The sequence below is a fragment of the Pithys albifrons genome, chromosome 21, assembly GCF_047495875.1.
Source record: "Pithys albifrons albifrons isolate INPA30051 chromosome 21, PitAlb_v1, whole genome shotgun sequence".
In the NCBI taxonomy this organism is placed as follows: domain Eukaryota; kingdom Metazoa; phylum Chordata; class Aves; order Passeriformes; family Thamnophilidae; genus Pithys; species Pithys albifrons.
Window position 1 is genome coordinate 10,424,822 of NC_092478.1, and position 13,591 is coordinate 10,438,412.

The window sequence follows — 13,591 nt, forward strand, 5'->3', positions numbered from 1 at the left end:
ACCTCTCTCTATCACCTGCTGTCCATGCTGAGGAGAAAAATAGGATTTTGTGCTCCCAGTTTTTTTCACTAACATGCCACAGTGATATTTGAGCACTGTTCTCTCCTCCCACCACCCAGAGACCTGACCCCTGAGACCTGCACTCTGTGCCCAACTGCTGCCACTCCCTGACAAGAGCAGGGGACGCTTCCTCGGAGTGACACCTCCAGCGTTCCATACGGATGCCTCCCTCTCCAAACTTGCCAGCTTGACCCCTTTGCCTTTCAGCATCCCACTCCCCATGTCATTCCTGCAGCAGAGCACAGCTGATTTCAGAGAGCACCCCTGGACCTGGAGCAGAGACTTCTCCTGACTGCAGCAGGTGATGAACCTCAGTGACATCAAGGTCAGGAAATCCAAACCAGGTCATAAACTGAGGCAGCATAAAAACCAGGATGAAATTGCCTCTGAGAGGCAGTTGATATTCTCTGTCCAGGCAGTGCTGTTAATGTATTCTAACACAGTTTCAGCTTTAACTCTCCTGGATTGACAACAGAATTGAATTACCCCTCCAAATCTCTCTCTTTCAACTTGTCATAATCCAACAAGAAGCACTTCCTTGGCAGAATTGCAACTGTTATATTTTTTCCAGCTTTTCTGATTTAGGGATTTTAATCTTTTTAGCCATGAATTGACTTCTCTGTGCTAGCACTCACAGAAAAAAACCCAGCTATTGCTTGCCATGCCAGCTGCCAAGTTCCTGGGACCAGATGGAAGGGATCTGAGGCTTTTAAAGGAAATCATTGACAGTCAGGGGGAACACACTAAACACAAGTGAAGTTTCAAGGAGGTTGGACAAAGATTGATCACAACACAGAACTGACAGAACACTAAACAAGGAAACAGAATCCCCTATCTGTTCATCTCTAACATCTGTATTGTGTAGAACACTGGGAGCTACAAATGCTGCCTGGATAAAACTGCAGAGAAATGCAACCCACGTGCACCACCGGGACGGGACACACTGCCCTGCCCCGGCCCTGCCACCCTGGGAGAACTCATTGCCAAAGTGCAGAGCAAAGCAGAAACATTAGCTCTAGGGGAAGGCAAAAGGAGACATCAAAACCATTGCTGAGACCCACAGATGAGATGTTTGCCTCAGAGCAGAACTCTAACCAGGTATGGCAGAGCTGCCATCAAAGTCATGCAGAGATGACAGCTGAAAACAGGGTGAAAGACCAGCTACAGAGCTTTTAGAATGTTTCTATCATTATCACTGAGCCATAGGCAGCATTTGTGCCCAGGCAGAGCTTAATTCACCTCCTCTAAGCTCCTCTGCCTTCTTTCACAGTTTATATTTGGATGTTCAAGAAAGGAACTATTTAGTTACTGAACTCCAGTTTATGATACAGTCAGTGAAATTCAAGCCCATCTTTTAAGCAGATTAGGATCTACACACAGACCTTTGGACCTGCTGTGTTACCGTGTTGGCTTTCACAGCTCATCCCCAAAGGAATAAAATTACTCCATTTAATTAGACTCCAGCTCTCCTCATCTGCCCCTGAAGTTTCCTGTCCCCTCATTGAAGTGTGAACATATTTAGGCCTAAAGGTTTGTCCTGATTTTCACTGGGGTGCTGAAGACCTTTGTAATGCAATAATTCACCCATCTTCAAACTTTTCTGGGGACACAGTAACAGGAATGCTGCTTGGCTTCTCTTGGCTCTGTATCTTGTCCAATACCTTCAAAGAAGTGCATCGTAATCCTTCCCAAAATGCTGCACAGACAATACTCCTGATAACACATGTGCCTTCGTGTCAAGAAGAGAGAAAATGAAGCCCATAGAGAAGGGGATGTGAGATTCCTCTTCCCAGAACCAGAGCACTTTCAGCAGAAAATCAGGAACCCAGCTATTAATACCACACTGTAATCACCATGTGATATGCCTTTGTTTAAGGTAACAACCACTAAACCCACAGCAGCTGAGCTGGTGGATGTTGCAGAACACCCACTTTATACAGCAGTCACCCTGAAAGACAAGATACTTCAGCAAATGCTGCCCCAGTGCCACCAGCACAGCAAAGGGCTGAGCTGGGCCAGATCAAAGGCTCAGCTTGCTCAGCATCCCCTTTCTAAATGTGGCCATAAATGGGTGTCCAAAGGAACAGAACAAAAATAGGCTAAGTACATATAATACTCCTGTCTCTCTCTATTTATAATACCTACATCTTTGCCCCTTGCCTCCACCTCCAGTCACTTCCAGCTCACTGAGCTCACTGATGGGGTTTCTGCCTGCTCAGTGCCAATCCACTGATTTCTTTTCCATTAATGTGTCCACTTTCCCCAAGTGATGTAAACTTTGAGCACCCACAGTTTCCTTGACAACAACCAGTTGCCCAGGTCAACACCTGCCCAAAGAACCACCTGCATCTGATCTCCTTCCACCTGGCCTTTCCCAACTTCCTTCACTATCTCCAAGCCCTTGTGTCGAGAGGCAATGAACAATTCCCATCTTCCCTGAGTCCTGCCTGATTTCCCAGAACCTCTGGCACATCTCTGCTGACTCACCCAGCTGAGGGTTCCAGTTCCTTCAGTTCTGCCTCACACAGAGGCACCTCCAGCCTCTGAACAGTGTTTCAGCCTCCACTCAGTGTCTGTGAGTCTTTGGAGAGGGGATGATGAGAGTGGCATGTGTCCAGGAGAGGGGTAAAATCAGGAATTTCTGTTCCATCATAGCAATCTTCCCTGTTCCATTCTCAGGACATTCCCTAGTTTTAGTAGATTCGCCGTTTTTACCACTACAGAGTGACATGGATTTTGATGGAATATCCATAAAACCCCAAGATCTCATTCTTGCACAGAAATGGAGTTAGAACCTCCCTGATTTCACTCTTACCTGGAAATCAGCTCAGACTCCACCATTTCATTAGGACTGTTAAGGGAAGGGTCACCAGAGCCCCTAAAAGCAGCACAAGGTACGTGTGTTTTGCACAGGCTTGGCACTCAGTGAGCTTGGACACATGTAATTCCACTGGGAATCCCTTCTCCAACCTGTGCTCTATCCATGCACCTACCCCACACTGGAATAAAACAGTATTTTAACATGCCCAGTGCTTTTTCATATAACCAATGTCTTCAAATTTGCTAAAAGCACCCATAAATATTTGATAGAGCAGACAATGCTGCTCTCACATCCAGTTGCAAACAAGAATGTTTTTTCTCCCAAACAAATCCAATAACTTGATTATCTGATCTGCTCTGTTCTTATTTTTTTTGCCTTTCAATTTTCAAATATTTGCAGTTGTAAGTCTTTTAAAGCTTTAATTTGCTTAAAATGATTCACAAGCACCTTGTTAATCTTTTATCAGTTTTATTGCAAACTGTAAACAAAACCCAGTTCTTAAATAATTAAAGGACAGAACTAGCCCTCAGGCAAATGAAGTCCAGGAGGGGAAAATAAAAAATTTAAAAATCAGAGTAAGCCCATAGATTAATTTTTTTTTTAATTCCCTTCTCCAGAACTGGAGAATCTAGCTTCAAAACAGAGAGCAAGTCTGAAAGAACAGATTGTGTGTGACATTCCCCCAGCCAGTTTCTCTCATCTACTGTGTCCTGAATATTAATCTATCAAGTACCTACATGTTGCTGGTTACAGAGTTAAACACACCACAGGCTTACGAGTCAAAAGTTGGATTCCAAAAAGCATCTCAGAAGAATTCCTGTGCATGTCTGTGTGCCCAGCAGTGCCCGAGCTGCTTCCTTGTCAGCCTCAAAGGGTCCTCCCCACCCAGCAGGTCTTGCGTCTGCTCCTTGCCCAAGACAAAGGAGCTGCTGCACACTCTTGTGCTCCAGTGGCACAGCAGGACCTCCTCCTGCCAGCCCAGTGCAGGACTCGCTGGGCACAGCCCATGGGCAGCTCCTGCCCAGGTCACCCCAGCCTGGGGCACACTCCTGTGGCCTCCAGCTCTTGGCAGGGCGCTGAAAGCACACCCTGCTCAGCCAAACCCCCAGAAACGCCAGAAAGGAGAGGCACTGAAATGATCAGAGGGATGGAGCACCTCCCCTGTGAGGGAAGGCTGAGAGAACTGGGATTGTTCAGCCTGGAGAAGGAGTCAATGTGACCTAACTGTGGCCTTGCAGTGCCTGAAGGAGCTACGTGGAAGATGGACAATTTGCAAGGGCCTGGAGTGCCAGGACAATGGGGAATGGCTTCCCACTGCCAGAGGGCAGGGCTAGATGGGATATTGGGAAGGAATTCTTCCCTGTGAGGGTGGCCAGGCCCTGGCATAGGGTGGGCAGAGGAAGCTGTGGCTGCCCCATCCCTGGAAGTGTCCAAGGCCAGGCTGGACAGGGCTTGAAGCAACCTGGGACAGTGAAAGGTGTCCCTGCCCGTGGCAGGGGTGGAAGGAGATGAGCTTTAATGTCCCTTCCAGCCCAAACCATTCGATGCTTCTATCAAAGCACAAAGAACAGTGTTTCAGATGTCTCCAATACTGCAGGTGCTGTTACACCCATTCTGGAGCAGAGCTCAGCAAGGCCCAGCCCAGCAGTGTGTGGGCAGACACCAAAGGGGAGCTGGAGTCTTGCAACACAGGGGGCTTGGGAAACAGAAAGCCAGGACATGGGTGCTGAAATGGAGGCAAAGCATTGCTTGGAGGCCTGACTTTGCAGCTGGTGGGGGGCGAGGGCAGGACCTGGGGGTCAAATGAGGACCCCTGGGGGAGTTCTCATACAGGAGACACACAAACAGTGAAGACAGTGCTGAGTCTGGGCACCCATAAAAAGGGCAGTGCTACATCCACATCTTGCTACAAAACTCACCTGTAATTATTCAGGTTGAGAACTGTTATTTAAATGTAATTATCACTGCTTTTACAACCTACTCTATCACTTACCAGCTCTTCAGTCCAGCTGTACTGAAGAACAGTGTTCACCGACACCAATGGCTGAACAATCATTTTAGAAATTTTGATACAAACCTTCCAGCTTTCTAATGAATTAAGAATTGTATTTCCTAATGTATTCAAATTGTATTTCCCTCTTGTTACAGAAAAGACCACTTTTAATGAAGCTCTCCAAAGCACTGCACTCAGAAGGAAACCTAAGGAACTATGAAAGCAAGACTGAGCAAATTCTAATTTTCTTTAGAGGGCTACACTGCCATGCACACAAAAATGGATTTAAATGCATTACAGGTCTAAAAACGTGTAGTGGATGCATTGCTAGCCTATTACATGCAGTTCATTGTGCAAAGGTTTTTGGTTGTATGTTTTGTGCAGTGGGCTGTAAAAGTTGCTTAACAGAAGAAAATACATTTCATTAAAAATTTACATCAGAAGAATGTAACAGGGCTTTTTTTTCCCCTTTGCTATTTTATCTGCCACTGACTATTCCCATTAGTATTCAGTCTTTCTTAGTCTCACAGGCAGAAAACAAGGACTAAAGATAGAAAACTTTCAGGTCTAGACCCCAAACTGTATTAAAGACAAAGCTGTCCAGAACCTGACTCCAGTGGGGAAAAAACCACATCCACTCCCACTTATAAGTGGAAGGATTGTAAAGTGGCACTGAGATGCTTAAACAGTTCTGCTCCAGTGGCTCCCCTTGTGAGAAATAACAAGGGGAAAGCAGGTGGTGCTTGGACTTCCTAATGCTGGAAGACCCACAGTGCTCCCAGCACCTGCCCAGGCAGGAGCAGCCCTTGAGTCATCCAGTCACACAAGATGCAACAACTGCCCTGCGTTCAAGGAAGAGAAAATCCTTTAAATCTCTACCATATTCCCAGCAAAGCCTATCAGACTTAGAGGCCCTTAGTGATAACCATTTGGAGCAAAAAACAAACTTGCAAAGGTTCATTTTGCAGCACTGAAAGAAATGGGGAAGATTTAACAGCTTAGTCAAACACCCTTATCCAAAACCACACAAGAGCCCACCAAGGAACTGGTCCAACTACCAAGAACTGGCAGAACTGGAGAAATATGCATTTAAATCAAGATAAATAAGTAAACATTACAAAGCCCAGCAACCTCCAGTGTCCTGTCCAAATGCTCAGCACTCTGAGCTAACTTTATGACTGTAAAGCCAGGTGGAGAACACAACAAACAGAGTCTGGTTGCCAATTCCAAAGCCCATCCAGCGCTTTTAATTGAGCAGGAAGTGCAGCCAAAGGGAAAGGGAGCAGGGACCTGCACATGGCTCACAGTGCAGGAGGTTATTGCTCGTGGGAGGTCTGGCTGCACTTCACTCAGTGCCGCAGCCCTGGGAGCAGGGGAAAGCTGAGGGGCAGCCATGTGGGGAGCCCACCTCTCATCTCATCCCATCCCATCCCATCCCGTCCCGTCCCATCCCATCTCATCCCATCCCGTCCCGTCCCACCCCATCCCATCCCGTCCAATTCCATCCCGTCCCACCTCATCACACCCCACCCCATCCCACCCCACCCCACCCTACCCCACCCCATTCCATCCCATCCCACCCCACCCCACCCTACCCCACCCCACCCCACCCCATCCCACCCCATCCCACCCCACTCCACCCTACCCCACCTCATCCCACCCCACCCCACCCCACCCCATCCCACCCCATTCCATCCCATCCCACCCCACCCCACCCCACCCCACCCCACCCCTCTGGGCTGGACACTGCACTGGGATGGCATTTCCTCCTCTGGTTTCCAGCCCTGCCTGCCCTGCCCTGGGCTCACATGGAGTCCCAAGCCCACGTTGGTGCTCCAGCCCAACCCAGCCTTAGAGGCTGCAAGAAAGGGAAAAACATTCTCAGAGCCTCCAGCAAAGCACAGCAGCCGTGCAGGCTGTACCCACCATCAGCAGCCACCTATGGCCCTCTGACCTCTCTGTGTTTGCAAAGGCCAGATAAAATCAAAGTGCAATAATGAAAGGCCAAAACACAAAGCAAGGCAGGTCTCTGACAGGACTTAGTGGCAATCACAGGGTCACACAGCCAAACCAGGTGGCATAAGAGCTGAGTCCAAGCCAGCAGAGGTTCCTGGAGCTCAAGGGCACATTAGAGATTAGGATGAAATCCTTCCCTGAGAGGGTGGGCAGGCCCTGGCACAGGTGCCCAGAGAAGCTGTGGCTGCCCCAACCCTGGGAGTGTCCAAGGCCAGGTTGGATGGGGCTTGGAGCAGCCTGGGCTGGTGGGAGGTGTCCCTGCCCATGAAAGGGGGTGGCACTGGATGGGTTCTAAGGTCCCTTCCAATCCAAACCACTCCATAATTCTATAATTTGTAATAATGCATTTTTACAAGTAAATTCAATTCCTACATTCATTTTCCTTGATTAGGCCCAATCTTTGTTCACAAGCACATAAAAAGACAAATCTCACTCGTTTCCTTAAAATGCTGGGAAGTCACAGTTGCAACACAAGAAAATGCAAACTTGTACCATTCATAGGCAGGAAAAGAAAAATTTCAGCAGTTCAAAGTGATAAAAATAGTGAACCAGGTGTTTGTGCTGAGTAATTCAGAAGACACAACCCTTTGCTGATCATCCCCACCAGTTTAAGGAGTAACACCTGATTTCACACCTGCACAAATCCATCTACAAAACAATGAGGAAAAGAAGTAGCAAAGATAAAGAAATAAAATTAGAGCATTATCTCCAGCAAACATTTTTTGAGAAAAAAACAGGTGGGTTCCCACCTCCCAGCCAAGGATGGTTTGAGTGCCATTGGAACAGGGAGCTGCTCCAGGAGCAGGCTGGTTAAATCCCTGCTGATGCCTTTGGGCAAAGGTCTGACCCAGAAAGTCACCGACTCAAGCCGTTATCCCTGACTCCATCAAACCATGGGTATGGATTTCTGGAAGAGTTCATCATTCCAGGGAAAAGGAATGTTTGGGTGAGCTCAGGTCACCAGGCTGATGCAGCACCTGGGCTGTCAGGCTCTTTGGAGCACTGTATTATGCAAACACTGGGCACATTTCACTATCTGACCTCAAAAACCACAGACTTCTGAAAATACGTTCCCTACCCCAGCAAGGGGAGGAAATGGTCTGGGATGAAAAATCTTGTGGGGAGTGGGAGGGGAGAAGGTGCCACACAGGAGATAAATAACCAAATCTTTGTCAAATTACTGTTAAAAGGGACAAGGCAGATCACGAGCAGAGTAAGGGATGAAAAAAACTAAATTCTCTAAAAATACAGCCAGCTCATGAGTCTGCAGCTGCAGAGCAGCCCTTTCAAGATGCAGCTCTCAGTGCCTGTGGAGAAAGATGCTTCCTGCCTCGATCCCCCCACACGGTCTGATGGAAGTCACAGTTGATGTGCTCTGTGCTGCTCAATGCAGAGTGGCTGAATTACTGGGTGCAGACCTCATCATACTCTTAAAAAGTAATTTGGAATCAGGACTTTGATTTAGATTGCCTTTATCCTTTACTTTCAAAGTACAACTGGTAATAATGCAGTCTGTGAGTTTAACATTTGAAACAGGGGTTCCATTTACCTCTTTGTACTTAGTGGAGGAAAATGACTGTAATTGAAATCTTTCTGCTGGAAATGAAGCCCTTCTAACATTTAAAGTGGTTGCTTGTCCTTCAGGCTTTTTATTTTAGCTGTCAAAACTGTAAACTGCCTTTCAGAACAGTGAGAGTCCTACAGGAGAGGATAAAATGAATGTATCCTGGATCTAGGTACTGGGTGTTTTAATTTAATTTTCTAGCTAGAAATACAGCCCTTCTCTCCCTTGGGCACTGCTGGGAACAGGAAAATTAAGCTTCACTTCAGTTCAGCATATCTATCAATGAACCTCCAGCAAGGGACAGGGCTTTCCAAGGACAAAGCAAAACCTTTCAAGTCCTCCAGTTTGATCCATGAGCTCCCTCACACCCAGGCAGCGACACGTGGAGCCACATTGCCCACTCATGCTGCCTCTCTCCACACACCTCCCACACCTTCTAGAATTTCACAGACTTTCCAAGAGCTTGCCTTGTTTCTTTGCCCCTCAGATCAAACTGATTTCCTAGTGTCAGCACAATTATTTGCACGAAGCTTTTGAATTTTAATTCCAGTGTAAAAGCCCTTGGGCTCAGTATGGGTATTGTGTGAAAGTGGCTCATGGCCAAGTGACCTTACATTAAATCTCTGAAAGGGTAAACATAAAAACTTTGGGTCTTTTCCAGCAGGCTCCCCTATAGTTTGTATTTTAGAATCGAAGTAATTAACTTGAGAATAGACTCAAAGATGAAGTTGTGTGGATTTCTACTTTAGTTTGTTTTATTATCTGATTAAAAATACTCTGCTGTGAAAAGCCTTTACAGTGCTTGTCTCCACAGCTCCAAACACTGGATGACCTGAGCAAACTACCCCACCGAAGTACATCAGTATAGCCAAGGCCTCTCTCTTCTGTCTCCAGTTCCAACAAGTCCTTAGGATTAAAGGTGAACATCCACAGGCAGTTTAAGGCCATTTTTCAGGCTTTGTGTTGCAGCTGCAGGTGCATGACCTGTTATGGGTTCACCCAGGTGGGCCTAGATTTGGGTTCTGAAGTTCAGACTAGGCTGAAGCTGTCAGCTGACTTGAGCTGGGCTGAACTAACAGCTGACCTCTTCTAGCCAGTAATTTTGTATTCCACCCCACATTATGACATCATCTCCAGGGCAGTAGGAACCAGTGTGGGAGTGGTTAAGGCAGTCGCTTCTCAGCCTCCTCTTGGGAGGACACACGATGCTGTCCCAGGGGGGATGGAGAGGACCAGGCCCACCACTGGCTCACAGGGGATCTCAGGAAAGTAAAATGTGCCCTTCTGGGTCTCTCCTTTCTGCTTGGGTTTGTCTCCCTGGGGAATAAGTCTTTTCTTAAGTAATGTGTAGTTAGGACAGTAGAATTTGTGTGTTCGTTAAGAAATTGAAGTGGGGAATTTGTTGTTGCAGACTTGTGTGAGTGTATATTTGTACTCTCTTTTAATTGTCTCTTTCTTTCTGTAAAAATATATGTAGTTTTAGTATAAACGTGGTTTGAAGTGTTTTTTTTTTCTTTCCCCTCTCTTTTCCTCCCTCTCCCTGGTGTTAGGAGGGAGGCTTTTCTCTCTGTGCTTGGGGGGGTTGGCAGTTGCTTATCTCAAACCAAGACAGACCACTTCCCACCAGTACCCACCAGCCACTGCACAAGTAGGCAGATGACCTAAATTAACTGGTTAAGAGACCTCAAGGTGCCAGGTGATCCAACAAGTTTGGAAGCTCCCAGGGGTCTTGTGAGGGTTGAATCCCTGGAGCTCAGGCACGTTATATCAGCACACCTTCGTTCAGGTCTGTCTGCAGAGGCTGCAGATAACCCAGATGGGATGAGCAGCTCCAAACCCAATCAATAGAACAGTTTATGGCAGGAAAGTGTAATGATGCCAAGAAAATAAAACAAGTTGACAATCTCTATGGGAAGGAGTATTTTCCAATATACAACCTGCCTGCAGTTACCTCTGACATGTACATAAATGTATATGCTTTATCACAGAGGGGTCTCTGGACATCCATGTCTTCTGAAGTAAATCAAAGGCAAAAAAAAAAAAAAAAAGAAAATATTTGTGATGGCCAGAAGCAAGGACATCAACTTCAGCAAAGCCAGCCAGCTAATAAAAATGTCAATGAACTTCTTTACAAGAGAATTAAGAGGGAGCGGTGCAGTGTCAGCACTGCAGCACACGCAGGAAGAGCAGCTCCAGTTCTGATTAACAGAGATACGGCACTGGCAGCAGGGCAGAGACCCAACCTTTCCCTAACCTAAAATGACCTCCCTTGAACAGAGATTATGTAACACTTCCACATGAGGAGAGTAAACTTAAATTAATTTAATTTTCACAGGCTGCTGCCAGAAGACACATCACTGTCCTTTCCACTCACCCTCACCCAGGTGTTTCCAGGTACAGCCTGTCGTACCCTTGTGGTGAACTGGGACACACACTGACCTGCCTGAAAACAAAGCCAGCCCAGAAAAGGAATAAAACCTGTTCAATTCCAGCTGGATCAGCTCCCCACGTGGCTGCACAAACACCACTGCTGCCAAGTGGGAGTGGGAGCACTGGTTCCTGCAGCAGCCCACACCTGTGTCAGCTGAAGAGGAGAAACTGCATCTCCGACTGAGTTCCAAATACACTCAGACAAACCACCATAAAAAGCTGGTTTGGGAGTTTCAAAGGTTCTTCAGCTTAGCTCAGATAAAACCAATTTCTAAAACCTTGACAACACAGAGGAGCTGCAAAAGAATTTGACCTATTTTTTTAAGTCAGTGCAGTTTGACTATCGCAGAAACACTTGTTCCATGGAGTGTGTACCCAGAGTGTCCAGCCAGAGAACTGCAATTTAATAAATTCAGTGTCAGTTCACACCTAAGCCACACTAGCACAACTTTCACAGGCAGACAAGACTTGAAGCTAATGCAGAACAAGCCAAGCTGCAGCCACAATAAGAATGTTGACACCAAATCCTGTGTTGAGCAAGGGAGTACAGCCCCTTGTAGCCAAGGCCAAAATTTCTCAGGAGCCTCCCATTAGGAAACCCCCACTACAATCCAAATGGATAACAGCCTCTTATCACACATTAAATCCAATAAAAGACCAGGCATGCACTTCAGTTTTTGTCTTCCTAAGTGTGGGCATTATGGTTTGGAGATTTTTTTCTTCCCAGCATATGAACAGACTTGGCAACTTCCCTGGTGAATCGGAAGAAAGTCTTGTAAAGGCGCAAGTAACTCGAAGAATACAGATTAAATGGGTTTCCTGGATTTCATCCACGTTCAAATTTCCCAGGTTGTAGATCTCAAAAATATCTGTCTCTGACAAAACTGGTATGACAGGTTATGTAACACACACAGAATCACCCGGTGACAGCAAAGCAGGAACATTATCTGCTCTGTTCAGGGACTTGAGAGCTTTCTGAATGAACTGCAAGGGGTATTAAAGAAAAAAAAAAAAGAAATTGAATCACAAAATGTAAAGGAGAAAGAAATCCCCATAAGTATTAAATAGCCAACCTCACCCACTGGCAAATAACTACTGATTTCCTTAGATTTTTATTTCCAGGAATTTCCATATGCTAAATATGCTGAGGTGATTTGTTTTGGTATAGATGTTTCTAGGTCTGATATGATTTAAAGAAGGTAGAATTATTGCAGAGAAACATCAAGGAGATAACATATAACTGCTTAATAATGTGAGTTTTGCAGCTTTTATGAGACTGCCCAAAACAAACGAAAATGGAAGTTACATCTGAGACTCTTAAATATGCTATTTGCAGCCTGGGATAAATGATAGGACAATCTTGTTAAATGAAATATAAATGCTTCTTGTTAAATGAAATATATATGCTTTCACTGGAGTGCAGTATAACTTGAGGCACAAAGACAAGAAATAAATCAGTGTGGGACTATTTGCCAGAACAGAAAATCTCAGGCTAACAGCACATGAATGGCTTTTCTCCCTGTTTTAAGCACAGCAAGTCGCAAACTGCTCGAGGATGTTTAGGGAACACAGAGTGAGGCTGCCCAGTATTTTCACAAAAAAAGTTGTCTTGCTCTTTTCCCTATGTTTATGGATTAAAGGCAACAGCACAGCTACATCCACAATCCTGCCGGTGTCTCAGCACTGTTGGCAACCGGATCAGGCTCTAAACCGGGGCAGGAAACCCCCGGCGGGATCTCCAGGGAAAATGCATCCCTGGCAGCAGGTCCCGCTGCAATCCTGCTCCATCCTCTGCCCATCCCCGTCCCGGTGTTCCCCCAGAAATCTGCGTACCCAGGGCAGGCGAGACAGAGTGGAAGGTGAGTGTTAAAGGAAAATCCAACACAGAATCCCACCCCGTTCCGTGCAATAGGAAATACAGCAAACTCCACAGCAAACGCGCCAGCAAAGAGCCTTGGGATACAGCTCGCTACTGTTTGATCAATAAAACTTCTCCCTTCCCGTTATAATTACAGACAATTAAATACTTAGTTACCAACGGAGAAGAAAAGAACTGCGCTCCCTGCAGAAGGAGGTCACATCTCACAGCAGGCTCTACAGAACCAGAAATATCCCTCCCTTTCAAGCTGCACATGAGGAAAATAAACGCACCTCTACCACCCCTATTTTTTTTTTCTTCCTGACACAGCACTGGAGGAATTACATCTTCACTCCTGCACCTGCACCGTGCCCAAGTTGCTGTCACATCCCCAGCCCGCGCCCGGCGCTGCTCCGGTGTCGGCACAGCCTTAGCCCTGAAGCCACGGAAAACCAACGCACGGGGAAACTTCCCCGCTGCTGCTTCCAAGGGCAGGGCCCGGGAAGGGATGCAGGACCGGCTGTACCCGCAGGACTCACCTTCTCGGCATGCTTGAACTTGACGTAGAACCAACTTGACTTGATCATTGTCTCACCTCCTGCCCTCGTTAAAACACACACAAAAAAAGCCACTCAAACCTATCCCGCCGATGAAAAGCAGCGTGCCGGCACCTCCGGTCAGAGCCGGCGATTTCCCAAGGGGAGCACAGGATTTCGGTGGGAGAAACAGAAAGGAGGAGGGCAGAAGGCAGAAAGCCGCCCGGCGCTCGCTGCGCGTCCCGCCCGCCCGCCGGCAGCGCTGGCTGCTGACAGCGCAGCTCCGCCAATGGACCTCAGCTGCAGCCGGCGC

General features: G+C 46.9%; 1 protein-coding gene across 1 annotated transcript in view; it reads right to left on the reverse strand.

Moving 5' to 3' along the window:
• Positions 1-13,339, reverse strand: part of AUTS2 (activator of transcription and developmental regulator AUTS2) — a 573,438-nt gene extending 560,099 nt beyond the window's left edge. The window contains exon 1 of the mRNA XM_071575035.1: positions 13,282-13,339. Coding sequence (XP_071431136.1) covers positions 13,282-13,329 — 48 coding nt within the window. The 5' untranslated portion in view covers positions 13,330-13,339. The remainder of the gene's footprint in view (positions 1-13,281) is intronic.
• Between the last annotated feature and the right edge of the window lie 252 nt (positions 13,340-13,591).